Raw genomic sequence first — 26,293 nt, 5'->3', positions numbered from 1 at the left:
GTGACGAGGCTGTTTCCTTTTTTTCTTTTTTCCACTTGCGTCTTTTTCAGGAAACATTTACAGCTCATGTGATGTTCCATGTTGGATACGAAGGCATCAATTTGAAGTAAGATGAGAGACAAATCCTGGAAGGAAGTTTGAAGGCGTGTGGAAAATCTTCAAGATAAATGAAGGTTCCACTAGAGAGGCGGAATTTGACACATAATATGTTTAGAGAGGCAAATATTGAATGCGAGTACCTCCGTTAAAAGGGGAATGTCACCCGAACAGTTCCTCAAATCTACATGTAATGCTTCATATTCATAGAGGTTTTTACTCGCATGCTTTTGTTAGTTGCCATTAAAAAAACGTATAAAGACAACATAATTTTCCTTTCAAAAATACGCAATTTGCTTATCAAAAACCTGCGTATTATAGCATTTTAAAAAGTGTTTTAAAAAGACATTGAAGGTATATGAAAACATAGGCTGACATGATTGTTCTTATACAGCGCACACTCAAAAACATGAACCAAAGATGATGTAAAGCTTCATTTTTCACGTTTTTTTTTCTCTATTTCCTTTCCATGCCCTCTTTACCCTCCAGCAATAGAAGTAACTAAAGAATTCTCTTTCTTTTTTCTCTCTTTCTTTGTCAACCCCATCGTTACCAACTTCGCAACTGTTGCTATTTTTCCGCGGGACTTTTCAGACTGAAATATCGGCATCGGCCGACATCGGAATCGATCCGCAGATCGGCGCTCGGCCAGAAATCTGCCATCGGCGCACCGCAGCAAACATGTGAAGAGCATGCAATGAAAAGAAACAAGCATCAATAATTGTGCCACTGGTGATTTTGTTAAGTATATATATAAATAACTGTGTTATCCCCCACTCCCACCGCTCCCACCAAATAAATATTTGGACATGTGTTTCATGTGAAACCAAACTCATATTCATGGACTATGAGAGCCGCTTTAATAATGACCCGCCCTTAAGCCCTGATATAGAATAAATGCTATCAGCACTAAAGGGCTAATAAATATTGCAACATAAAATCCGTGCAATGTTAATGACAGACTGACAGCACGCCATAAACACCTTATCTTGTACGAGTTGCACTGTTAGTTGGTGGAAAGTTTGAATTTTATGGACGCTGGCTGCAGGAAGCTAGATTAGACTATGTAAAGCCTTCCATCCTGGACTGACTCAACTGGGCGGTGGCCCCGCTCCAACACGAAGAGCGAGAGGATCGGCGTTAACCAGCTGAAATAAGAGGATGTTTTTATACTCACTTTTATTGTGTTACTTTAATTGAGTTTATACATAATGATTATAAGATGGGGAAACTAAGTGGCTTTCAAACTTTTTGCACCACGAGCCAAAAACGTAAGAGTGGCATTCTTTTCTGTATTTTTTTTGTTTTAGGCAGCTGCATGTGTAATTCCCGTGAAGCTGACCTATTATGCTTCCTCTACCAGATTAGGATAGGCCTATAGGCAGTACAAACCATTATCATTACATTTTTTTTCTTTGCACAAAATCCCTTAGAAATCAAATTTTAGTGTGTTAGGTTCTGTCTATTCTGAGCTCCTTTCAAAATGAGCTTTTAGGTTCTCTTGTCTCTTTAAATCCAGCTGCTGATGGCCACGCCCCCTGCACCCCACAACTCAATGTTTACACTCCGACGTGAAAATGGCTGCAAACAGATCCGCAGTTATATAACCGGACATCTTTGAAAAGCAGAAGCGGAACCAACAAGAAAGCAGGAAGTGGTTTCTGGATGGTAGGTCAACAACAAAACACTTGTCTTTTTTTTTTTTACAGCAGCCACTGTACAACGCACAAAGCCGTAAAGCCAGCTCACCTAACGTGCTGGAGCTCAGCTTGGGTTGCTAGGAAACGGTGCAGGTCCTTGATTGTGGCTCAACAATCCTGAGGATGTTTTGAAATGGCTTGTTTTCCAGTCACCAAAAAAATTGACTGTTTCTAGAAGCATTTGAGACCCAAATGGAAGTTTAAAAACGTACAAAGTGTAAAATTTTGCGTAATAGCTCCCCTTTAAACACTATTCATACCCTCGAACTTGTCCATAGTTTGTTGCACTATATATTATTTCATATTAGAACCACAAAATCTGGGCGTGCCGTGGTGGCGTAGTGGTTAGCGCGACCCGTATTTGGAGGCCTTGAGACGCGGCCGTCGTGGGTTCGACTCCTGGACCCGACGACATTTGCCGCATGTCTTCCCACCTCTCCTTCCCCGTTTCCTGTCAGCCCACTATCATATAAGGGACACTAGAGCCCACAAAAAATAAAGATACCCTGGAGGGATAAAAAAATAAATAAGAACCACAAAATCTATGTCTTTTATTGAAATTTTACATAACAGAACAACATACATGAGCACTCAGTTGGGTAGCTGAAGGGAACTGATGCTTAGTTTTCAAAATTCTTTGAAATGACACCTTAGATTTAGGCCTGGACTTCAACTAGGCCATTCTAAAACATGAACAGGCTTCAGTCTAAGCAATGAATTTGTAGAGCTGGCTCCATATTTAGAAGACGTGTCCCGCTGGCACAGAAAATGGCTTTTTGGGTTGTAAAGGTTTGGATTGTGGTGATAAACGTCCACCACAATAGAAAAAAAAAAGAAAAGTCTTACTCCAGGTTTTCTTCCAGGGTTTCTGGCAACATAATGCTGCCACCACCAGTGTTGTATTTCTCTTATGCCGAAAGAACTTTGCACGTTAGCCAAACAGCTTGGTTTGGGTCCCAATCGGAACAGGTTATTTATTAATTTTTCAAACATAAAAATATGGATCTTTAAATGGCCAACAATTGAGCATTGAGCAACTGAAAAAGTCCCAGAAAGAGGTTGCTGCAAACACAAGGACACTGCTTAAAAAAAACATACATGACAAATAGCACCATATTGCTCAATACTGCTTACTTATAAACCGTAAAAGTTATATGCTTATGGCTTTTCAAAACATTCCACTCTGTCCCTACATCTCAACGCCATAAACCAAGAAGCTGACGCACCAGCGCCACACCTTGTCCCTTTTTATTTTTTACAACCGCAGATACATTTGCGTATCCATTGCCTTCCTCCGCGTACAATATCTCTTTCAACAGTTTTCTGAGCCTTCGGGTTTCTAAATGCCGTGCTGTGCTCCGTTTTGCACACACGGTGGCGCTGCTTCCCCATGAAACCAACCGAGCCCCCCCACCCCCGCGGTCTTTCTGCTTTATGAGCTCACATAATAACTACCTGGCTGTAATGATATGGGCTCCCGACATAATGAGCGGCTGTAACTGAAACTCAGGAAGGGGCATGATTTTCAATTTCCGACAGAATAAAGATAGACGCGCTCCAAATGACTCTGAACAGGGCTGTCATTAGGCTGCAGCGGCTTCTCAAACGTGGGGCTTGGCGAGGACGAGCACAGCGGGGAACGCGCAGGTCCACGTGTGTTTTAAGCAGCAGAATGTTGAGGTATGCTTTCTGATAAAAACAACAAAACAAAACAAAACATTTTTATACTCCCATTTATCTCACTGTTGCTAAGACAGATTTCAAATCATACTGTGTTATTTTCTTCTGTAATCATTAGTTGGTATTATCAAAGTTTAATCTCTTACTCAAATAGTGGGATTCCTTCAAATGGCCACATGGTCAGTTTAAGACGTCAGTGGAGACGGTATCAAAATGTTTCCATCAAAAAGAAAGTTCTTTTTTTTTTTGTAATATCTTGGAGACCATTGCTGAAATTGTAAATGATACTACATTCAAATTTGGATTTTTGTCAAGACTATAACAAAGTATTATAACAAGATTGTGACAAAGTGATGTCAGATTTTCTGCCACGTTGTTGAGATTTGAATCGAATGCACTATTCGATTCAAATCTCGCTTCACAACTTAATCCAGGCTTTCTGCCATTAACTCCGGACTCCTCCAGCAGAATTTCTACCGGGCCAATCAGTGAACAGGAAGAGAAGTTGGGAACGACGACGTCAATTTTCTGCGATGTTTTACAATCCTAATGTGCCTGGAGTTTTAACAATGGCAGCGGTGGAAGTGAACGAATCCATGTTGACCAAGCTTCCAAATATAATTAAAGTTGACAACCAAGTTGTTCGGCTCCGCACTTCTTTCTTTCCGGTGGAGGACGGTTGTTGACAGCGCAGGCAACTTTGGGTAAGCTTCATAGCATCGGACTGGCGCATTACAGACGTCAGGGGCGAACGCTGGCAATCGTTTCTCAATAGTCGAGACCCTCTGTACGAAACAAAGCGTAGAACATGGGACTGATTTTTACTAGGCTACATTATCACTGGATTATTGTTCATTTTGTGCTTTGATTACCTGTCTGAGAAAAATGGGATTTCTTCACATTCTGAGAACCTGAAGAATCACAGCATCACCGTATTTCTGCAACAATTTGACTGACTTGCTTTTCTTGCTATTGTAAATGTTCCTAAGCATTTGTCTTTTTTGTCAGCGAGCGAAAAGTGTAGTCTCTTCAGTTCGTCCAGCTGACCAGCAGAGTGCAGGTGGTGGAGGGACGAACCAGCTTTACGTTAAGCTCCAAACATCGTAACTTCTTAGCAAAACTGTCACTTTGGAGCTTCCACTGACATTCTCAATAAAAGAGCCTCGAACCATTAAAATGGCATGATGGGGAAATTTGACCATTTTCAAAGCAAGCAAAGCTTTTTGAACTCTTCATATACCTTTATGGCCGTGAATAATGGCTCGCAATGTGGTTCAGTTCCAACATCTTAGAAAAGCCTTTGCAACCCTTCCAAGACTGAAATCAATGTTGATGATTTTACTTCTTCTGTTCTTGAAGTTCTTCAGATCAGGACATGAAATGTTGCTTTTTGATGTCTTTCAGTAAAATTCATGTGGTCAGACAGGTTCTGTTTCAGTGATTTCTAAACTTCGGATTGTGTTTTATCACTGGGCCAGGCTGCTTTGGATAGACTTTCCCCCCGTAATCAAAGTCCTAATTAAAAATCTGAAACACTGAAGTGTAACGAAACTGAATGCAAGAGGAAAAGTAATTTTTCCCAAAATTGTTACGTGAATCCAACATTACTCTCATTTGAGGGTCTCTCTGAACTAGTTTCACAGCATTTATTTCAACGGTCCTCAGAAATGAGTTTGAACCAAACATAGAGTAAAAGACCAAAACCAAGTTGTTGACAATAAGAAGACACGAGAAGAAGCCTCATCATTGTTTACCGGCCACCATTTTGAAATAACTAATGACCTGAAGAAGAAGATCGAATATGATATAATTAGATGGTTAAATGCTTTCGAATATTTTTACCGTCAGTGGGTTTGAGGTAAAGACTGTAGGAGACTTTGTAAAAGACGTTTCTTCACTTAAGATAACGTTAGTCTTTTATTCGCTAAGTAGTTAACACGCGCTATGTTATGCTAGCTATGTTATGCTAGCTATGTTATGCTAGCTATGTTATGCTAGCTATGTTCTGTGTTCACACTTTGGCCAAAAGATTTGGTCAAAAAGTTGGTTTACACAAACTAAGAAGCTATAACTTTTTTCTATTCAAAATTTTTAGTGCAATTAAACAGCTAGGTTTTTGGAACAATTGTGTTTTGAACATTGTTTGAACATTATTAATATAATAATGTAAGCTTGTTTGAAATAAAGATCCAAAGAGGAGGATAAAATATTATTTTCTATTGCTACATGTCAATATAAAATAATTATTTCATCATGTGGTCAACAAAAGTTTTATTAAAATGTATGAGGTTTTTTTTAATCCAATCACTTTTAATGCAAAACTAAACTGAACACAGCATCCTTTATTTTAACCCAAATATTACTTTATTCAGGAATTCAAGTATCGATTCTTTTCAACTCAAGTCTTTTGACCTCAGATTGAAAATCTAACCCAGTTAGAACCTCGATTGAATCAATGGGTTGGTTTAACCCTACTGAACTGAATCAATTAAGGATGAAGGACTGGCTCAGAAGAAAAAATAGAGGAGATTGTTTTCAATTCAGCATGAGGTACATAAATACCTCCAAAATCCTAATTTAACATGGAAATGAATGTGCTCAGTCTCTAAAATTTTAAACTTGGGTTTTAAGTAAAAGTACTTACATGTTTGATTTAAAAACAACCAGGAGTTTACAAAGGAAAAACCAACATCTAAGGCACTGAAGACCTTACCTGCATTGGTTATGGTTCATGATTCAAAAAAAGAAGAAAGAAAGACTGGGCGGTGGCGGGGGGGAACTGCATCAACAGGAGGGTTGTAAGGCAAAAACACTCACAGGCTCATCTCACATTTTTCCAAAATATATTAATGATCCCCAAGACTATAATGAGGCATGGTGAGGTAAAAGCGGATTATGTGGATTTGTTTTTGGAAGGTGAGCATCTCATTACATCTGGGTTAACATTGCCAAACATGGTGGTGGCAATCATGAACTCGGTATTCTAGCAGAAAACCCCGAAGGAGCGAGTCCTGCCATCGATTTATATTCATAAGGCAAGGTCTGGACTGAAATCCAATTGAGATGTTTTGGCATGACCTTAAATAGGTGTTTCTTGCTTGAAAATCCTCCAATGCGGCTGAATTGAAAATAATTCTGCTGAGAAAAGTGTGCCAAAGTTCCTTCACAGTGATGCAAAAGTCTAATCGCCAGTTATCTAAAATGCTTGATGGTAACTTTAAGCACCATGGTTGGTACTAGGGATTCAACCAATTAATCTACTAACTAACTAATTTAATAGATTAAAATTAGTTCCAGTCGGTTAACTAATGGTGTCTTCTTAGACCTTCCTCTAGTGTTTTAGTTTGGTCGCCATCCAGCAGAGGGTGCTGGTGGTCATCCTTAAACGGAGCCGTACAGAAACAAAGATGGCGGAGCCACACCTGAACGGTAAAGAGAAACAGCCCAGAAGGAGTCCTGTGGTGGGATGGAAAGTGCACTTAATGTGGTTTTGTTTTGAAATATAGCTACACGAAAAGTTCATCTTGATAGCGCTCATTCGGTCGCGTCAACTTCTCGTGCAAAAATGATTGATGTGATAGAAAGGTAAGATAAATAAAGCAGAAAAATTGTAACGTGATGGAAAAAATATTGTGGCAATAAGGACGGGCTGTCGTAAATTAATACACTTCATGGCGTAAAGTTTTAAATCTCCTTCCAGGTCAAACCGTATTTCTGCATACATCTGTTAATGGATGATTAAATGTGTCACATATTTTATTCTTTTCGTCTTTTATTTTTCTATATTCAGCAACCTAAGAGGTTCATGTTTTATTTTATATAAACATGTCTATGTTTAATCATGTGAGAATACCATAATGTCCAGTGTGTAACACTGCAGACACAAAATAATGTAAGAATTTAATGTTTTTATTTCAATTAAGCACATCATGAAAAATGTAACTCTTTTATATGAAAGACGGTTGCTCTTGACACCAGAGTAAACTCAGGTTTTTAAGAAAAATGGCCGCTTATCAATTAATTGTTAGTTGATGGATAAGATCATTAATAACTAGTCGGTGCAATAGCGTACGGGGCTCACGAGCAGTTAAGCTTCCAGGTTGATTTGGATAGATGTTCCCCTTAATAAATGACAACTTGGTTTCAAATCTGAATTGGGTTATATTTGACCCGATATTAAAATGTGAAATATGTCAACGTACGTTGTTGCCCACAGAGCACCGTTCAACTGCCCGGAGCCTCTCCGGCTGGGGACGCGAGTCTTCTCTCCGTGAGGGCTTCAAAGAGCTCAAGTGTTATTTCAGGCCAGCATTGATAGACATGCGCACAGCTGATGGACGAGAGGCACATCTGCACTGACGTCACCACCCACCCCCTCTGTGCAAAAAAAAAGAAGAAAGAAAGCAGGCAGCCAATTTGAAGCCGTCCTGGACATACCCGGTCCTCTGCGCAGTGAGGAGAAGCAGCCTCCCAGCCAACTTTTGCTGCTGTTTGATGCACTAACCCCCCCATCTCTCTCTCTCTCTCTTTTCCTCCTCTATCCAAACCTTCCAGAGCTACGCTGAGCCACAAGCATGAACACAAAGTCCAGATTATAAAGGAGAGTAGATAGACTTTAAATGGACCCTTCTGCTGGAAGTCCAATACTCCTCTAAAAAAAAGAAAAAGAAAAAAGCTGAGTAAGAACTCTTTTTTTTTTTTTTTTGTAGTTTTTGAGGGGGGGAGAACTCACACTGCAGATCCAGCATAGGATGGCAGAATTCAAAAAGGAGATGAGAAGAGCATAGTGGAGGACGTTTGTGTGTGGAACTTTAAAAAGGAAAAAAAAAAGAAGAAGAAGGGCTGGAGAAGACTTTTGTGCCGAGCTTCACTTTGCACACTCGGACCGGAGCTGACAATGAGGATGGGCATGGTAAATCTCTTCCCCACACTCCTCTCTCTCACCTCTCAGGGAGCAGGTCGGTATCTTCGCGCTGCGTTTCTCGGTGCGTGCAGTTTAATCCTCACAGGCTGTTTTTTTTTTTTTTTTTTTTTTTGCACTGCCGCATTTACATACAGCCTCAGTTTATTTCGGGCGACGCGAGTTGAAGCCTGGGGGGGGGGGGGGTAGTAGCTCTGGGAGCCGGTTGCATGGAAGTAAACGCAACGTTTTACGCGCAGGTTTTTTTTTTCTCTCTCTCTCTCTCTCTCTCTCTCTCTCTTTTCTTTCTTTTATGCCTGCAGAGTGTGAGGTTCCGCAGGATGGCCGTATGCAAACTTTGAAGTTCTCCACGTTGCATGCAGCAAATAATTAGAATGTTAATAATAATAACAACAAGAAGCGGCGAGGTTTATTTTGATTAGTTGGGGCTCCCGGAGGGTTGCGTTTGAGGTACCGGTGTAATGCATGCGGGCCGGCTGCCAGCTGTCTGGGTCAGAGTGGCCAAGTAGGCTGAGCTCTGTCTGGACCGCTGGAGCTCCACAGCTGGGGGAAATACACTCATAACCCGCGATGTTCTCCGAGTCACTTTCGCCACACTTCTCTCCCCCCCCCCCCCGTTTTTTTTTTTTTTTTTTAATCAACCGGACGTGTCCCCGCGTCAGAAATCATCGACGTGCAGAAATTCGGTCACGCCGACTTTTTTTGGGATTCACGCGCGCGCCTTTCAACACGTCACAAATCCTCCGGTTTTTAAGTCCCACCGAGTCGGTCATTAAACTGTCATCAATGTGTGATTAATAAGACGCAAAAAGTAAAGTGAAGGAATCCGTCGAGGAACCTGTTGAAACTGGGAGACGCGTTTGGGTTCTGCCTTCATTCATCTGCCCGGAGCTTTGGGCTGTTTTAGCTGAAGATGAGGTGAAGCAAAACCTTCTGTTTAACCAGCAGACAGTGGTGGTTCTTACAAGAGCGGTGCCCTTCCTCGCCACCCCTCCCACAAGTCAGCAGTTTGCAGAATCATCTTCCGTTTGCCTCTAGTCTTTCAGGGTATGTTTTCATCAGCCCAAGCTCAGTAAGTTTGGGTGATGAGCTTCAGCGGACATCAGTTTAAAGCCATTCCATTGTAAGGTCTTTCTGTTTGCTTACTGAATGTGAGCCAGTATGTAGACTGGTCTCCTACCTCCACATAGGCCCCCATCCATTTTCCCTTCAGAGGAACAGCGTCCCCGCAGTATGGCGCTTCCACCACCATGCTTCACAGAGAGCCTGTTCTGCTTGACGGGCAGCATTAGGCACAGCATTTTACAGGCAGGGAAGAAAGTTTCACTTTGGTCGCATCTTTGTCACCTACATGGCTTTTGGCAACCTTTCAAACAGGACTTCCTAAATTATCCTTTTATACAATAACTTTCTTCTTGCCACTCCAGGTCAGATCATAGGCTAATAATTCCCCTTTCAGTTGCTTCCTCAACCAGACCTCTAGATCATTTCCAAAATACAGTCAGTTTAGATTGACTGCTATGTCTAGGTAGGTTTGCCGTATTCTTTGGACTAAATTGTAATTTGTGTGATCTTTGTAGCTTGAGATATTTTATGTTCATTGCTCTGCACGAGACTGCTTTTTCACCAGGTTCTCTAAAACCTCTTCTCCATTGAGTCTCACTCTAGCTGGTTAATGTCTGGTTCAGTTCTAGCCAAGTTGGTGGGAATGTGTGTGAAGGACAATGGGTCCACAGAAACTATCATCAGAGCTCTGATTATGTCAATTGCCAGTTTCTCCAAAATCTCTTGGTATATTTGTTCATTGCGGTGTTACCCTGTCCAGCTGAGGCAGACAACTGGACGGCTTCAACTTGGTAATTGATAAAAACATTTCAACTTCAAGGTTTGATCGTGGAATTATTGATTTTGCATCTCTCCAACTACTACGGTCTTGTTACAGGTTGATAATGGCGGCAGAGACGTTGCTGTTCATAAATCCACTGACCAATCAACCAAATTGCTTGTGCGCAATACTCAGCTAGGTCTGGCTTGCACCTGCTGATTCCAAAAAACATGGGGTAGATCTTTGCAAATGTAGACGAATCTGGCCAGGGTTGTCTGAGGAAGAACCGGTTAAAGCCACGCCCATAGGGAAAGTAGCTTAACAAACCTATGAGGCAAACAGACTGAATTCCCATAGCACTTTTAGTGAATGAACCAGCCCTGTTTAGTTAGCTTTAATTGAATTCTAGTTCGTTTGTCTAGAAAATCCAGTTCATTTGGGGAGGTGTGAATGCATATTCAAACTCCGATGTGAACCAAAACCGGGTTTGAGCAGTCTAAAGATGTTAAAGATGATCAAAAACCAGAGGAATAGCTCAGACTCTGTTGATTGGATGTTATCAATATTTAAGACAGTTGGTTTGCCACTGACGAGCATTAAATTTATTTATTTATTTTTTGGGAGACGCCCCCTTGTGGAAGGGCAACCTGAGTGAAGAGTCATATTGCCCAAATCAAAACAACTAATAACTGGTTCGATTTTTTTTTTTTTTTAAGTAATTTGTCATTTTAGATCATTTCAAACTAAAATGTGCTTTTACATTTTATGTTTTTTTAACCAAATATTCAGATACATGATCAACAGGTTGATTTCAAAAGCAATAGTTCGGACATACGGTAAAACCCAGTCTGATGTCCTTCACAGGAACGCAGATGGGTCAGTCAGGACAGGCGTCCGAGACAGAGCCTCTGATTTCTCGACTTCCACTCGGGACCGATGGAGGACAGAGTTTTCCCCCGAGCTGCTGACATGCATTCAGAGGCCTGTGAGATGTGGACTGGCTCGCCTTCGGGGGAAATCTGAGACCTTGAATGAGCCGCGGGACACAGGTGGGAGAGTTTCAGTGAAGAAGAGAAACCATGGACCTGTTACGGCACGGCGCCAGACTGACTTTGCGCCTCTAACCCGACTGTAGCGCCCTCTAGCCACATCCCATGTCACAGCCTTCCCCGAATTATGGAAATTTTGTGGAAGACGCTGACTTGGACACTGAGCCTAGTGGTGATGGCAGCTTCGGAATTTCAAAGACTTTCGCACAGCTCTCAAGGTAGGACAGCACTGTAAAACCTAATTGGTTCTCCATGCTTTAGAAATATATGCAAACTCGCTGCCTCAAAGTTGTTTAGTTTTCATTAAGTTAACTGACTGAGTGACATTAACTTGTGTAATGTTACTGAGTGTAACTTAAGCTAACTTAATAAATCTATGTTGTAATTATTTAAATGGCACCTGAAGCTGAATTTTTTTTTGTATATAGTCACCTTCCTAAATTTTTTTTATTTTTGCTTAAATCATCTTTTTGCAATAATCCCCACTGATTTTTTTTCTCCAAAATCCCCAGCCTTTCACATTACTTCAAATTAACTAAATTAATTTTTAAAAACTTTTCACATCAGGAGGCTGTCAACTTATTTAAAGAGGCAGTATTATGCATTTTTCAGGCACATAGTGCCATTTTGTAGTACAATCAACTAACTATGTCACCTTCAGGAATCATAAAAATGATATATTCAAGTATGACTTGAAAGAAATTTAACTTAAAGCCTTAAAATTGAGCCTCTGTCTCTTTAAAACCTCTTGCTCTTTCTAAAATTCTGACTTCAGGAAGTCATCACATCTCTCCTCTGTTAACCCTTTATCAATGGTTTTACCAGCGTTGCACTGAGATGTAGCTCGTATAATGAGTTAAGCAGATATGCACTTCCACCAGGTGTTTGCTAATTGCTGCTGGCTAGTCTGAAGGAGCATAGTGGGGTGCAGCGGGGGAGGGGTTCTCTGTGAGGTGGAAGCTTGGAAACTGCAGCTCCACTTTGAGGCGCTTTTCACAGCTGAATGGTTGCCATAGGAGATTAAAGAATTTCTCAAACATGCGTGAGAAAAACCCCAGGTATGTTTTTGATGAGGGAATAACATTATGACATGATGTAAATCTAAAAAAAACCAAACATTTGTGTAATGCTGCCCCTTTAAATTAAGCGCTTGTTATAACTAGGGAGAAAATCCACATCATTTATTCAACCAAAGTCAATATTGTAACATACACCCAAAGATTCACTGGACTTGGTTTAATTGAGTGTTAGCAAAACCTTCACTAAAGTCAAGCTATATTCACTCATCTTTTTTCAATTAAATACAATGTTTTGGTGTACGGTGTGGGACAATTGGTAAAAAAAAACCAAAAACCCAACTGATTCATCTTTTTGCTCTTCTTCTCTTGCGTTCCTGTGAAAGAGGAGTTCCTGTCTTACCTGCAGCACTACCAGCTGACGGTCCCAGTGCGCGTGGACGAGAACGGGAACTTCCTGAGCTACACCGTGAAGCACCAGCGGCCGGGCCGCTGGAGACGCGCGCTGGCGGACCCCTCCGCCGACCCGCCGGGCTCCCGGATCTTCTACAGGCTGTCGGCGTACGGGAAGCACTTCCACCTGAACCTGACGCTTAACCCCAACCTGGTGTCGAAGCATTTCACGGTGGAGTACTGGGGCAAAGAGGGGCCCGAGTGGCGTCACGACATGCTGGACCACTGCCACTACGTCGGCTCCCTGCGAAGCCAGCACAGCACGACCCGAGTGGCGCTCAGCAACTGCAAGGGCCTGGTGAGTACGACGCGCGCCTCTGAGCCGGCGAGGGCACGAGACGATTCACGCCGCTTACCTCAAACAAACCCTCACATAAACGTCAGATAACTCACACATGGTGCTGCTCAGCCGGAGGATCCCGCTGGTTGCCTTGGCTCTTTTCCACCTGGCAGGCCGAGTCTGCTGGCAGCTCAGAGTGAGGTCATGCTCATGCAGGAGAAACAAACAATGTCTGCGATCTGGGAAAGTGACGCCTCAGCAGCTCGGCTCACGTTCCTCCGGTTGTCACGTTAATCTCAATGCTAACTGTTAGCTTAGCAGACTGCACTTACAATTCTCAAGATGTTGGTTAATAAATCACATTTTAATCTAAACCTATACGTCAACAGAATAAATGTTTTCAATTCAAAAACCTTTTTTTGCTACTAAATGATTGAATAAATACATATAAAAGCTTAATATTTATTGTTTCCAATCTACTTTTTAGATGTTCACAACGTTTGAATTGAAATAATAAAAATGGCCTTTAAAAATTCTGTTTCATTATTTTGGCATTTAGGACGTTAAAAAAAAGGAGTTTATTCTGATTTCATGTCAGACAGTGTAAAACAGAAATCATATCTTTTTTTTAAACGGTGTATGTAACCTTCTAGTTTCAGCTCTATGTACATGTGGGGATGCCACCAAGCACAAAAGTCTTAATACGCCTTAAACTTTATCACAATTCTTCGCCACAAATGTCAGAGTGTTTTATTAGGGTTTAATGTCCCAGACAAACTTAATGGCAACAAGCTCGGTGGCATAAAGACGCTGAGAAGCGCACAGCAAGGAAAATAATAAGGCAATAACATAGCACCTCTACAGACGGAGATCTCCTGTCAATCAGAAATCATTTTAGCGATCTTCACTGTTTTTTACCTGTAACGTTGTCTTACCCAGACTTCTTTACACGAAAAGTAATTTGTTTCTTAAACAAACTTTGAAGCAAAACGTTCTTCTGAAAAGTAAAACGTTTTATGTTTTGCTAATAACATGTTTTTTTTTTTTAAATCATTCTAACAATATAAATTTGTGTTATTACTATATTTAATCAAGAAAGACCCACAGAGGTTTAAAATGTCATTGGACCAAACAGACATTGACCTTACAAATAAACTTTACTAGTAAAGAACAAATAATTCAAAATGACAAATAATCCATCCAAACGGATTCTTCTTTGACATAATTTTGTTATCTTTTCAGAGATACCTATCTCATTTCCTTTAAAGGAGCAGTGTCATGTAAAATCAACTTTTTGGAGCTTTTCATCATGTTATAATCTTGTCCTCTCATCAAAAACATATTTGGACTGTTGTTCATTCATGTTTGAGAAATCCTTTACTCTAATCTCCCATGGCAACCATTCAGAGTTTCAGAAAGAGTAGGGGCTTCTTAAAGGGCCAGAAGCTCAATTTTTTTTTTCTTTTTTTACCCCTCCAGGGGGTCTTTTGTGGGCTCTAGTGCCCCTTATATGACAGTAGGCTGACAGGAAACGGGGAAGGAGAGGGGGGAAGACATGCGGCAAATATCGTCGGGTCCAGGAGTCGAACCCGCGACGGCCGCGTCGAGGACTCAAGGCCTCCAAATATGGGTCGTGCTAACCACTACGCCACCACGGCACGCCCAGAAGCTCAATTTTAACACATTAAATCAGGACGTCAAATTTCTTTTGAGTCACATTTGGTTTATACAGCATTTTTATAACAACTGAAGGTAACATTGATACTTGATTGTGCTATAAAATGGCACTATGTGCATAGAAAACACATAATATTGCAGCTTTAAAAGGAGAATCTTTAGAGTCATTTTCATCGCATTTTTGAATGGGGATTTTTGTGCTTTATGTCTTTTCTTTATAAATCAGTACAGATAGCTTAACATCCCTATGGCATTAGCGTATCTGTTCAATTCAATTCATACTTTATTTTTACTTTTTAAAACCGCATATTATTATTATTATTATTATTATTATTATTATTATTATTATTATCCTTTATTTATTTTTCTTTTTTACAAGAAGGCAATACTTTGTGTTAGTAGTCACATAAAATCCTAATAAAATAAATGTAAGTTAGTGGTTCTAATGTGACAAAAATAGTTATGAAAAAAAAAACAAACTCCAAGGGATATTAATAGTTATGCAAGGCACTGTAAAACAAACTTTTAGAAACACTAATAAAGTGTCTAATTATCCTGTCTGGGCTTTGAGTCGTCCAGAGACTCTGTGACTGTCCAGCGTCTCCCTGCTAATCAAGAACTTGGACGAGGTTTTAATAGCTGCTATCCCTCCGTGCTTTGAGTAACTCTAAAGAAGGAAGAAAGGGCCCAGCTTCTTACTGGCAACCAGAATCATGCAGAGCAAACATGTGGCCAAATGTGTTGGCAAGACCCGCGCTGAGTATCATAAATTGAATTAGTTTTTGTTCCCCCCCCCTCCAGCACCAAAAATGGACAAAAACTGTGTCCGTGCTTTAATGTAATCAGCTGTCTGGACGGTATGAGATCCTGACATCACACACTAGTAAAACCTTTGCATCGAATGTGTTCCTACATGGGAGTGTTACCTGTTGAATTGCTTTTATTGTGGGTTTGCATAGCCAAGGCTGTGTTCGCTTTAAACCCAAACCGATGGGGCTTCTCATCGTTTATGCTCCACACAAGCTCTTGGAACAGGAAGAGGAATGTTTTAAAGTTTGTCTTGGGGTAATTGATTGTTTTTGGTTTGTGAAAGTAACAAAAGATTACCGATTCACGTGTACGTAAAACACTCCTTCACTGGACAGAATAGGAATTTTATAAAGTACTCTGTGTTTCTGAAGACAGAGTATATACTGAATATATATATATATTTATATATATATATATATATATATATATATATATATATAGATAGATAGATAGATATACACATGAGAAATCAGAACTAAAGTGGCAAATAATGAGATGTCAATAATTCCAACTCGACAGATTACCTTTCCTCTGGCTGATATAGACGCTATCGCTGCCTGTTTTTGCGATTTATGTTCCAAAAAAGATGCCTATACATGGGATGATACTGTATGTACCTTGTGTTATGGATGGCTGCACCTACAACTCAGCATTTCCCTACCTGTAGGTGTGTTGGGCCTTTTCTAACTTCCTTTTGTACGTAGCTGTGCTGCAGCTATAATATTTATAATTGTTACTTTCTTTTTCAGTTATAAAATGTAGTAACATCAATGTATTCTAGCAACCTGGCACCATTTATAGTCCTCTCGGGCCCATAGCCCTTGTCCGATGAACTTTTATGTTTTGTCAACTTCAACTTTACAGCTTTATTGATACTTAAAACATCTGAATGTAATCCCTGAAATTATGGTTAATAAAATGGCTGCCAGAGGACAAAAATAATAAAATCAGTGAAAGAACAATCCAATGGCTTTTCAAGAAATATCAGTTTGTAAGGAAATCTTACCCACGGTGCTAGCAACTATTTTGTTAGCACTGCTGCTTTTAAGTTGCTCCTTTTCTGTATCTGCTAGCTAAGGTAAATGTTAGCACACACATCAACGAGAACAAGTAGAGATTCTACTTAAGCAAATTTCTTTCTTTTCCCTCTGTGAAGGTTTTATGACTACCAACAAATTTGTTAGCATTACCACAAACAAAGGCATACTCTGTTCTTCGATGGTACTGTTTGGTGAAGTTAAAAAGGTTCCACATGATGACTGCTGGCATAAAATTGTTTCTATGCCTCTTCAGAAAGTTTTTATAGTTTCAGGAGTTCACAGCAAGGCCCATTAAACACAGACAGCAGTGATCGTTAGGACAACTTCTATCCTGGCGGCTATTGTTCGCTGATATTGAAGCACCATCTTTGGCTTTACTGACATTGAAAACCACTGAAGATATAAAAGCCGGTGTTTTTTGGGATCTTTGAAGCGAGCGATGGCTCTTTGTAGTTTTTAAACGGCTATTTTTCTAAATTACTTTAGCGGTTAGTTGTGCTGCAGTGTTAATGGCCTGTACGTAATTAGAAACAAGTAGAGAATTGGTTTCAGCTGTTTGTTTATTCCTCTCCTTTTCTAAAGCAGTGCTACTATGGCTGCCATGAGTTTTGCACCTGTGCCTTTGAAGAATGGTCTTTGCTGCTAGCCTGCTACTGTTAAGTTATGCTAACCTTTAGCCGTGAAAACAAAGGGTAGCAGGAAGAGACTACTATGACATGCTATTGGTGAACAGGGGATCTAAGAAAAAAGAAGCTAGCACTCCTGCTTTGTAGCTGAATGCAAGTAAGAAGTTCCATCAAAATATTAACTATGATTTTTCACATTCTATTTAATATAAGAAAATCTAACATACATGGGTTTTTTTTTATTTTTAATGCGATATACCAACACAAAGTAGTGGCTGGTGGTGAACTGGAAAGAAAAGGCGGCATCGGTGTTGAAAATTCTCAATGCATAAAACCTGAAAAGTGTGGCATGCATTTGTATTCATCCCTCTTTACATTGATACCCCTTAATAGCATCTAGGATCATTAGCTGTGTCTCCACTGGTCATGTAATCACACAGTTTGACATGTTAAAAATGAATTTGCTTAATGGAAGGACAGCAATTTAAAAAAAATACTTTTTTTAAATAAAAAGTTTTCCTGCTAGGAGGAGGTGGTTTTTCGGCGGCATCAAAATTGATTTGATTAAAAAAACTGCAATAGAAACACTTTTTATTTTTTTAGCATCACACGTGTTGTATGATCAACAACCGGATGTTGCAACTGGTGGAAAAGATGAAGAAGACGACAACAGGAAGTAGTTGGAGGATAATGGCACAGCATTTTTTAAATGACATGTCGTGTGATCAAACCTGTTCATGTCTGATTTTAATACAGTTTCTTAGTGGAAACGCCGCCATTGTTAAATTGTACTTTTTCCACATTAGCGGGATACTGACAAAATTTTGCGCTCATTTGTAATGGAAACGCAGCTATTGACTGGTTTCAGAAATCACCTGATTGGTAACTAGAGCCCTATAGCTGTGAGCTGTTTTTAAATAGAGCTGCTCTGAATTGGCCAGACCACTATGAAGTACATGTGGCCTACACAAACGTGACTAATATGGAAAAGTAGCATTAAAAATAGTGGTGAAAGAAAATCCTAACAAGTGAGGCCAAAATACAACTTTTTTCATTCATTTATTTATTTTTTTACTTTAGTGCAAAACAGTGTGTGGAGGAAAACGAACACTGCGCATCACCCTAAGCACACTATCCCCAACCGGGAAGTGGCTCCATCATGCTGTGGGGATTCATTTCTTATTCATTGACAGGGAAGCTGGTCAGAATCTCATGAATTCTGACCAGCAGGTGATTACACTGTAGTCCTGGAAGAAGCTAATTTCTTGCACATTACAGTACTTTACTACTTTGTTAGTCTAGCAACTAAAATCTCAGTAAAACACATTAAAACTTGTTGCTGTCATGTGAAAAAAATGATGCACCGAGGTCCCAAATGTGATTGAAAAGTAGTAAACTCTCTATGTGCTTCTGTAGTTAGCTCTTCATTTCTTTAAACAGAATGAAAACTGAAGGTATTTTGTGCACTGACTGGTATTATTAAACAAAGTACTCCACTCCCATTTTCCTACAATCTATAGTTTGTTGGGGCCGTTGGATCGCAGAGAAAACATCTCCTCTGTGCGACGACTCCAAGCCAATTAGTGGATATATGCCAGATGAGCATTTTCCATTTAGGTACACTTTGAAAGTGCACTCAAATTGCCTAGCAACTGTACGAATACAGTGCTTTCTAAGACAAAGAATCATTTGTATAAGGTGGGCACTTAAACAGAACGGGAAGCTGTTTGCCAGGACTGACATATTATGCCAGATTTCTGAAGATATCTTCATTTCATAACTTCAGATATCTGCGTTTTATCTTTGCACAACGCATTTTCCCGAACACAAATTAACTCAAAATTAGCCTGTTTGTATGACGTCGCCTCTGAGACTAATCCGGTTTTTATTCAGTGTATGCATTTATCATGATTTGATTTGATTTTTTTCCTGTAGTTTTTGACCTGTTTCTTACTGCGATTTTCTTCACCCCACCAGCACGGCGTCATAACAACAGAGGAAGAACAGTATTTAATAGAGCCTTTAAAGAACACGTCCTCCGCCACCTCCAGTGAACGGAACCTGGACGGAGCTCAGCAACATGTTATTTATAAAACGTCTGCCATCCCCTCGCCGCAAGAGCAAAGCCAGGAGTTCAGCTGTGGCATTTCAGGTTGGTGAACCTCCATCTGGGTTGGATTCTGTGTGGGTGGAGCTGACGTAAAGGAAGAGCTAAACATAGCAGGTCAGAGGAAATGCTGGTTTGGTACCAGGCCCGGGTTCTGGTAGACATAACTGGACCTCTTGTGTGCCAAAACGAGCTCCTGCGGCAAACACCTTTCAACCTGTAGGAGCAAGCGTTGCTTTGACTCTCACAAAAGCCCCTTCAGGGGGATGCAGTGCCGTCCAAAAGGATTCAGCTCTTTCACATTTTGTCACATAGCGACCACAAACTGTGGCGTAATTCATTGGGATGTTCTGTGACGGACCAACATGAAGTAGAGTGCAGTCGTGAAGAGAGAGACCACAGTTTTCAAACCGTATTACAAATAAAAATTGTAGGAGTTCATCGCCCTGAGTTAAAACTGTCTTTGTAGTTTCAGATGGAAATATTTTGGAGTATTTCATTGTCAGCTTTGCTTTTCTAAATACTGATGTTTTATCCTGTGTTCTCTCCAAAATTCTCAATCAGGTTGGATGGTGAGGGTTTGGTGTTAATCAATGTCATTTTCAGTTGAATTCACATGTGGACTTTCAATGGATCAAATTAATACCCCATAATCTATTTAATCATAGCTCCGGCTCTATGCTTTGGGTCGTTGTCATGCAGGAATGTGAACCTTCGCCTCAGTCTTGTGTCTTTTAGCCCTAAAACAGGGTATTTAGCTCCATTAATCCCTCTGTCAACTCGGAAAAGCGTCTACACTTGAATGATGTTGCCACCACCATGTTTCACAATGATGCTGTGATGTGCAGCGTTAGCTTTTCCCCACATGGATCTATTTGCATGTAGGTGAGAACAATCGGTTTTGGGTGTCACTACCTTCTTCCACATGTATGCTGTGTTCAAATTGGACTTTGTGTGGCTTTCCTTCAACAGAGTCTTTCATACAAGCTAAATATGCAGAGTCCCCAGAGGATTTTCCCAGCTTTGAACTTCTCCATAGGATTTTTGTTGCAATTCAGCCGCTTGTTTACACGTCACCAGTGATCGGAGTGCTTTTTGACACTGTGTAACACATAAACTTTTCAGTAACACCCGCCGCAAAAATGTGAAGTACGGCATAGTGTACAGCCGTACCAATAAGGGACGAGGCCTTATTGTTTTCAATATGAAGTGGAAGATAAGGGTCCAAAGCGTATGCACGTTTTGACGATGTTCTAAAAACACAGCAACATATAGTGTCCTGGCATGACAACTACACTACATTCAGGGTGTTATGGCGGCCTCGTCTTCCCCAATCAACATCCGAAAATAATGGCAGTTTCCAGACAGTGGTCTCGTATAAACACAGCCTTAGGTTACGTTACGTTCTGGTTATAAATACATGCTAGTTTTCAGATTTTTAAGTGTAAAATAGTTGAAAAGCCTTGCATAGTTTCCTTTCACTTTACAATGATGTGATACCTTGTGTAGGTCTATCACATAAAACATGAATACATCAAAGATTGCAACAGAAAAAAGCATGAAGAAGTACAAGGAGTATGAAAACATTTACAAGGTGCTTCCAGTAGTAATTGCGTCTGACATTTTAGAAGCAATAACCATTAATAATAGGATAATTGTTTTTAAAAAGGGAAAAAATATATAAATCTATGCAGCTGTACTGCAAATTGGAAAAAAGACCCAGGTGGATACTTTGGTATTTAGTCTAAGAGCTTTATAAGAAGCAGGAAAGACTTGTCATTGGCTGGAAGCTAGCATGCGCTAACACGTACCACGTTAAGGCTCCTCCCGCAGCATCTGGGTCATAAATCAAATGCTGCAAAGGTTCAAAGGGGAACATTCCCGTGATCTGCCTCTATCACACACAAACCAGTCCTCTCTGATAACAAGGTGCTGTCATTCTGATTGCCCCGTCGCCGCATCGTAACTCTCTCTCTTTGCCTCCCTGTCTTTCACAGACCTCACTAAAAGTAACGCACCTTGCCAGTTTAGCACCCCCTCCCCTGTCCACCTGTCCCCTGTCCCTCAAAACGCCAGCCAGCAGCCGGCCGGCGCTCACAGGCGCCGGAGGTCCGTCAGCTCAGAGCGCTTCGTGGAGACGCTCGTGGTCGCCGACAAGATGATGGTCGGCTACCACGGACGCAAAGACATAGAGCACTACATCCTGTCTGTGATGAATATTGTAAGTTTGGTCCTACTCTTTGCTCTAACGGGTTGCAGATGTCCGCGGTTAGCGGCGGATTTATGGACTCATGGGGCTAAGACATCTGACTTTGTGTCTTTCCTTCTTTCCTGGAGGTCAGGTTGCCAAACTGTACCGTGATTCCAGCCTGGGAAATGTTGTGAACATTATTGTGACCCGTCTAATTGTTCTCACGGAGGACCAGGTATGTCCGAGTCTCTTTTCCTAAGCCTGAATCGTTCACCTTTTCAAGTGCGAGCTCTCTTGTCTGCAGTGGGTGTAAAGACGGATGCTTTTGGCATCAGTGAGCTGCCGTATTTTTATTTGACTGCCGTGGCTAAAGGGGCAGAGGGAAGATAGACTACTCACCATATGGACAGTGCTTTACATGAAAGCCGCGCTCCAGCATCTCTCCTCCGGGAGCTTTGATAAAAGGTTTTAGATGCACAGAACATACAGTATGGTTGATGGAGAAAACATCTGCTTTTTCAAAGATGCCTACAGTTGAAACCACATATTTACATACACTGAATAAAACGTATTCAGAGGACAAAATAGAAGCTCGATCTGAACTCGAGTGGCGTTCTGTTGTTGGACTTCTGTGCTCGTCACAGATTGGCCATAACAAACACCATGTTCAAGCATAAGGGTGTCCATATGTGCACTTGGCACCAGGACACCCTAGGCCGCAGTTCGGTGATCGACTTTGTTGTCATTTCATCGGATCTGCGGCCGTATGTCTTGGACACTGGGGTGAAGAGAGGTGCAGAGCTGTCCACTAACCACTACCTGGTGGTGAGCTCCGGTGGTGGGGGAGGATGCCGGTCAGACCGGGCAGGCCCAAACGTGTTGTGAAGGTCTGCTAGGAACGTCTGGCGGAATCACCTGTGAGACGGAGCTTTAACGCTCATCTCCGGCAGAACTTCGAACACGGTCCGGGGGAGGTGGGGGACACTGAGTCTGAGTGGACCGTGTTCCGTGCCTCCATATCGTAGCTGTGGCCGCAAGTTTGTCGGTGCCTGTCGCGGCTGCAACTCTCGAACCCGTTGGTGGACACCTTCGGTGAGGGATGCTGTCAGGCTGAAGAAGGAGTCCTATCGGGCCTTTTTGGCCTGTGGGACTCCGGAAGCAGCTGATGGGTACCGGCGGGTGAAATGGCATGCGGCTCAGGTGGTTGCTGAGGCAAAAACTCGGGTGTAGGAGGAGTTTGGAGAGGCCATGGAGAACGACTTCCGTACGGCTTTGAGGTGATTCTGGTCCACCATCCGGCATCTCAGGTGGGGAAAGCAGTACAGCACCAACACTGTTTATAGTGGGGATGGTGTTGCTGACCTCTACTCGGGACGTTGTGGGCCAGTGGGCAGAGTACTTCGAAGACCTCCTCAATCCCACCAACATGCCTTCCATTGAAGAAGCTGAGCCTGGGGACTCTGGGTTGGGCTCTCCAATCTCTGGGGATGAGGTCGCCGAGGTGGTTAAAAAGCTCCTTGGTGGCAGGGCCCCGGGGGTGGATGAGATCCGCCTGGAGTTCCTTAAGGCTCTGGATGTTGCAGGGTTGTGTTGGCTGACGCGGCTCTGCAATATCGCATGGAGATCGGGAGCAATTCCCCTGGATTGGCAGACTGGGGTGGTGGTCCCCCTGTTCAAAAAGGGGGACCAGAGGGTGTGCTCCAATTACAGAGGGGTCACACTCTTAAGCCTCCCTGGCAAGTCTATTCAGAGGTTCTGGAGAGGAGGGTCCGTCGGATAGTTGAACCTCGGATTCAGGAAGAGCAGTGTGGTTTTCGTCCTGGTCGTGGAACACTGGACCAGCTCTACACCCTCGGCAGGGTCCTGCGGGGTGCATGGGAGTTCACCCAACCGGTCTAGATGTGTTTTGTGGACTTGGAGAAGGTGTTCGACCGTGTCCCTCGGGGAGCCCTGTAGTGGGTTCTCCGGGAGTATGGGGAAACCGGGCCCTTTGATACGGGCTGTCAGGTCCTTGTATGACCAGTGTCAGAGTCTGGTCCGCATTGCCGGCAGTAACTCGGGCTCGTTTCTGGTGAGAGTTGGACTCCGCCAGGGCTGCCCTTTGTCACCGATTCTGTTCATCACTTTCATGGACAGAATTTTTAGGCGCAGCCAAGGTGTTGAGGGGATCCGATTTGGTGGCCTTATGATCTCATCTCTGCTTTTTGCAGATGATGTGGTCCTATTGGCTTCATCAGGTCGTGATCTGCAGCTCTCGCTGGAACTGTTCGCAGCCGAGTGTGAAGCGGCCGGGATGAGGATCAATGCCTCCAAGTCCAAGGCCATGGTCTTGAGCCGGAAAAGGGTAGAGGGCCTTCTCCGGGTCGGGGGCGGTGTCCTGCCCCAAGTGGAGGAGTTCAAATATCTCGGGATCTTGTTCATGAAAGAGGGAAGAAGGGACCGGGAGATCGACAGGTGGATTGGCGCAGCGTCTGCCGTCAAGCGGGCGTTGTACCGGTCCATCGTGGTGAAGTGAGAGCTGAGCCAAAAAGCGAAGCTCTTGATTTACCGGTCGAGCTACGTTCCCACCCTCATCTATGGTCATGAACTTTGGGTCATGACCGAAAGAACGAGATTGCGGATACAAGCGGCCGAAATGGGTTTTCTCCGTAGGGTGTCTGGGACCCTATCCCTTAGAGATAGGGTTAGAAGCTCAGTCATCCGGGAGGGACTCAGAGTAGAGCCGCTGCTCCTTCACATCGAGAGGAGCCAGTTGAGGTGACTTGGGCATCTGGTCAGGATGCCTCCTGGACGCCTCCCTGGTGAGGTGTTCCGGGCACGTTCCGCTGGGAGGAGGAACCGGGGAAGACCCAGGACACGCTGGAGGGACTATGTCTCTCGGCTGGCCTGGGAACGCCTCGGGATTCCCCCGGAGGAGCTGGAAGAAGTGGCTGGGGAGGGGGAAGTCTGGGCCTCCCTTCTGAAGTTGTTACCCCCTGCTACCCGACCCCGGATAATCAGAAGAAGATGGATGGATGGATGAATAAAACCACACAAACTTCTTTTTTCCCGCCGCCTGAAGTTAAATCAGACCAAACTTTTCTTGTTTTAGCTTAGCAAGAATCACCAAAATTATTTTTATTTTGCTAAATGCCAGAAAACTTTTTTGTTTTAGAAAAAAATTTGTAACTTTCTTTGAATTCAAATGTTTTTACATTTGACCAGTTTAATCAGGGTAAACCATTAAACTGCATGACTTGTGACAAACATTTTGGTCTGAAAAGTTTGGTCTGATTTAAGTTCAGACGGCAAGAGAAAAACACTATAGTTTATATACTCTGCCCACATGAAAACTAAATATTATCTTTATATATATTTATATAAATAAAAAACTTATGATGCTTCATTCAAAATGAGATGTAATAAAAACGGCAAACCCCAAAAAGATACCAAGCTTTTAAACAGAATCTAATAATTACATCCAACATGTAACAAATAGACCACAACAGAAGACAGGATGTGTTGATATGAACAGGTTTGTACTGTATGCATCACTTGGCTGCATACAGCTGTTTCATGCTGCACTGTGTTGCACGTGTGTCTCTCCCAGCCAAACCTGGAAATTAATCATCATGCTGACAAGTCTCTGGACAGTTTCTGTAAGTGGCAAAGGTCCATCCTGTCTCATCACAGCAGCGGGAACAGCATTCCCGAGAACGGAATGGCTCATCACGACAACGCCGTCCTAATCACCCGGTAAGAGTTGGCCTGCAGCTGCCGCCTCCGCCACAGGCTTAGCTTACTGCCAGCACAGGGATCCAGCGCTCGATTCAGTGTAATTGTCTCATTTTAGAGCAAATAGCTTGCAGGTTACTCAGCAGCCGCCAGCGCTGCGCTACCGGTTCGGTCCGGTTCACATCTGTACAGTATGCATACCTGCCTGTGAGGGAATAAAGAACTCGGTCCTGGAAATAAATTGTGCTTTTACAGACGTACTGTACCTGTCACCCTGCAATTTATGTCAAGGCTGTTAGCATAAAGCAGCAAGAATCCTGACGTTAGCTGGAAAAAGGCTTCAATGTACCCAGACGTGTTTTGGCCAGGTTACGTAGCAACTGGAAACTATATTCTCCTTCTGGTTTGGTCTGGAGAGGAAGGCTTTGATTGACAGGAGCTTTTGGTTTCTGTACAAAAAACCAGCTTTTCCATCATTAGTGGACACTTTCATGTTGTCTGTCACTTGATGTTCTTTTTGCTTTTTATCATTTCTAGCTGAATGTGGTGAGCACAAGAGGCTACATTCACCAGACAGAAGGCAGTAACTAGTGTTGCAGAATTAAATGTTTAAACATGTCAACTTCTGAATGGCAGAAGGCCAAATTAGGCATAGAGAAGAGTCATTTCTTTTAATTAGGGCTGTCACCATTATTAATGTGCGCAAAACGAAAAAAACGCACAATTTCGCGATTGCAGTGTTTCCAATAAATAAGAAACGCAGTCAAAATCACAAGTGAATAAGTTTAATATTACAATAAATCTTTAAAAATATGTCGCATCATGATCCTCCATCTACTTCCTGTTGTCTTCTTCTTCATAATTTGCAGAAGTAGAAACACTCGGTAATTGACCATGTGACTTGTGATGGGAGAAAAGCGTTTCCTAGCGCCAAAACGTTTTGTTTTTTGTAAATCAAAAATGAGAGCTTTGTTGAAATGGCTGTGTTTCCGTTAAGAAAATTTATTTTAAAAATGTCAGATTATGTACGCAATTATATGGCCAACGGAAACGCAACTAATGTTAACACGCTAACACATGCAATTAATCTAAAAAGTTTAATTTTTGT

At 42.1% G+C, this 26,293-nt stretch overlaps 1 protein-coding gene and 1 long non-coding RNA gene across 4 annotated transcripts in view; both read left to right on the top strand.

The window, feature by feature from the left end:
* Window positions 1–25: 25 nt before the first annotated feature.
* LOC116723782 (uncharacterized) lies at window positions 26–4,114 on the top strand. 2 transcript variants are annotated; one of them, XR_004340038.1, is made up of 2 exons: window positions 26–1,764; window positions 3,945–4,114. It is a non-coding gene; the product is annotated as an uncharacterized LOC116723782 (long non-coding RNA). The 2 variants fall into 2 exon arrangements; XR_004340037.1 differs by lacking the exon at window positions 26–1,764 and adding an exon at window positions 2,339–3,476.
* Window positions 4,115–7,364: 3,250 nt separating this feature from the next.
* The window catches only part of adamts6 (ADAM metallopeptidase with thrombospondin type 1 motif, 6), an 81,619-nt gene continuing 62,690 nt past the window's right edge, over window positions 7,365–26,293 (top strand). Inside the window, exons 1-7 of one of the 2 annotated variants that reach the window (XM_032570610.1) lie at window positions 7,365–8,388; window positions 11,087–11,489; window positions 12,674–13,038; window positions 19,151–19,325; window positions 21,278–21,501; window positions 21,623–21,706; window positions 25,061–25,206. In XM_032570610.1, the coding sequence (XP_032426501.1) occupies window positions 11,399–11,489; window positions 12,674–13,038; window positions 19,151–19,325; window positions 21,278–21,501; window positions 21,623–21,706; window positions 25,061–25,206 (1,085 nt within the window). In that variant the 5' untranslated portion in view covers window positions 7,365–8,388; window positions 11,087–11,398. The remainder of the gene's footprint in view (window positions 8,389–11,086; window positions 11,490–12,673; window positions 13,039–19,150; window positions 19,326–21,277; window positions 21,502–21,622; window positions 21,707–25,060; window positions 25,207–26,293) is intronic. The other variant, XM_032570609.1, reaches the window with a different exon arrangement.

This window comes from Xiphophorus hellerii, chromosome 8 (genome assembly GCF_003331165.1).
Source record: "Xiphophorus hellerii strain 12219 chromosome 8, Xiphophorus_hellerii-4.1, whole genome shotgun sequence".
Taxonomy (NCBI): domain Eukaryota; kingdom Metazoa; phylum Chordata; class Actinopteri; order Cyprinodontiformes; family Poeciliidae; genus Xiphophorus; species Xiphophorus hellerii.
Note: the sequence above shows the minus strand (reverse complement) of the source record. Positions and strands in the feature narration are given on the sequence as shown.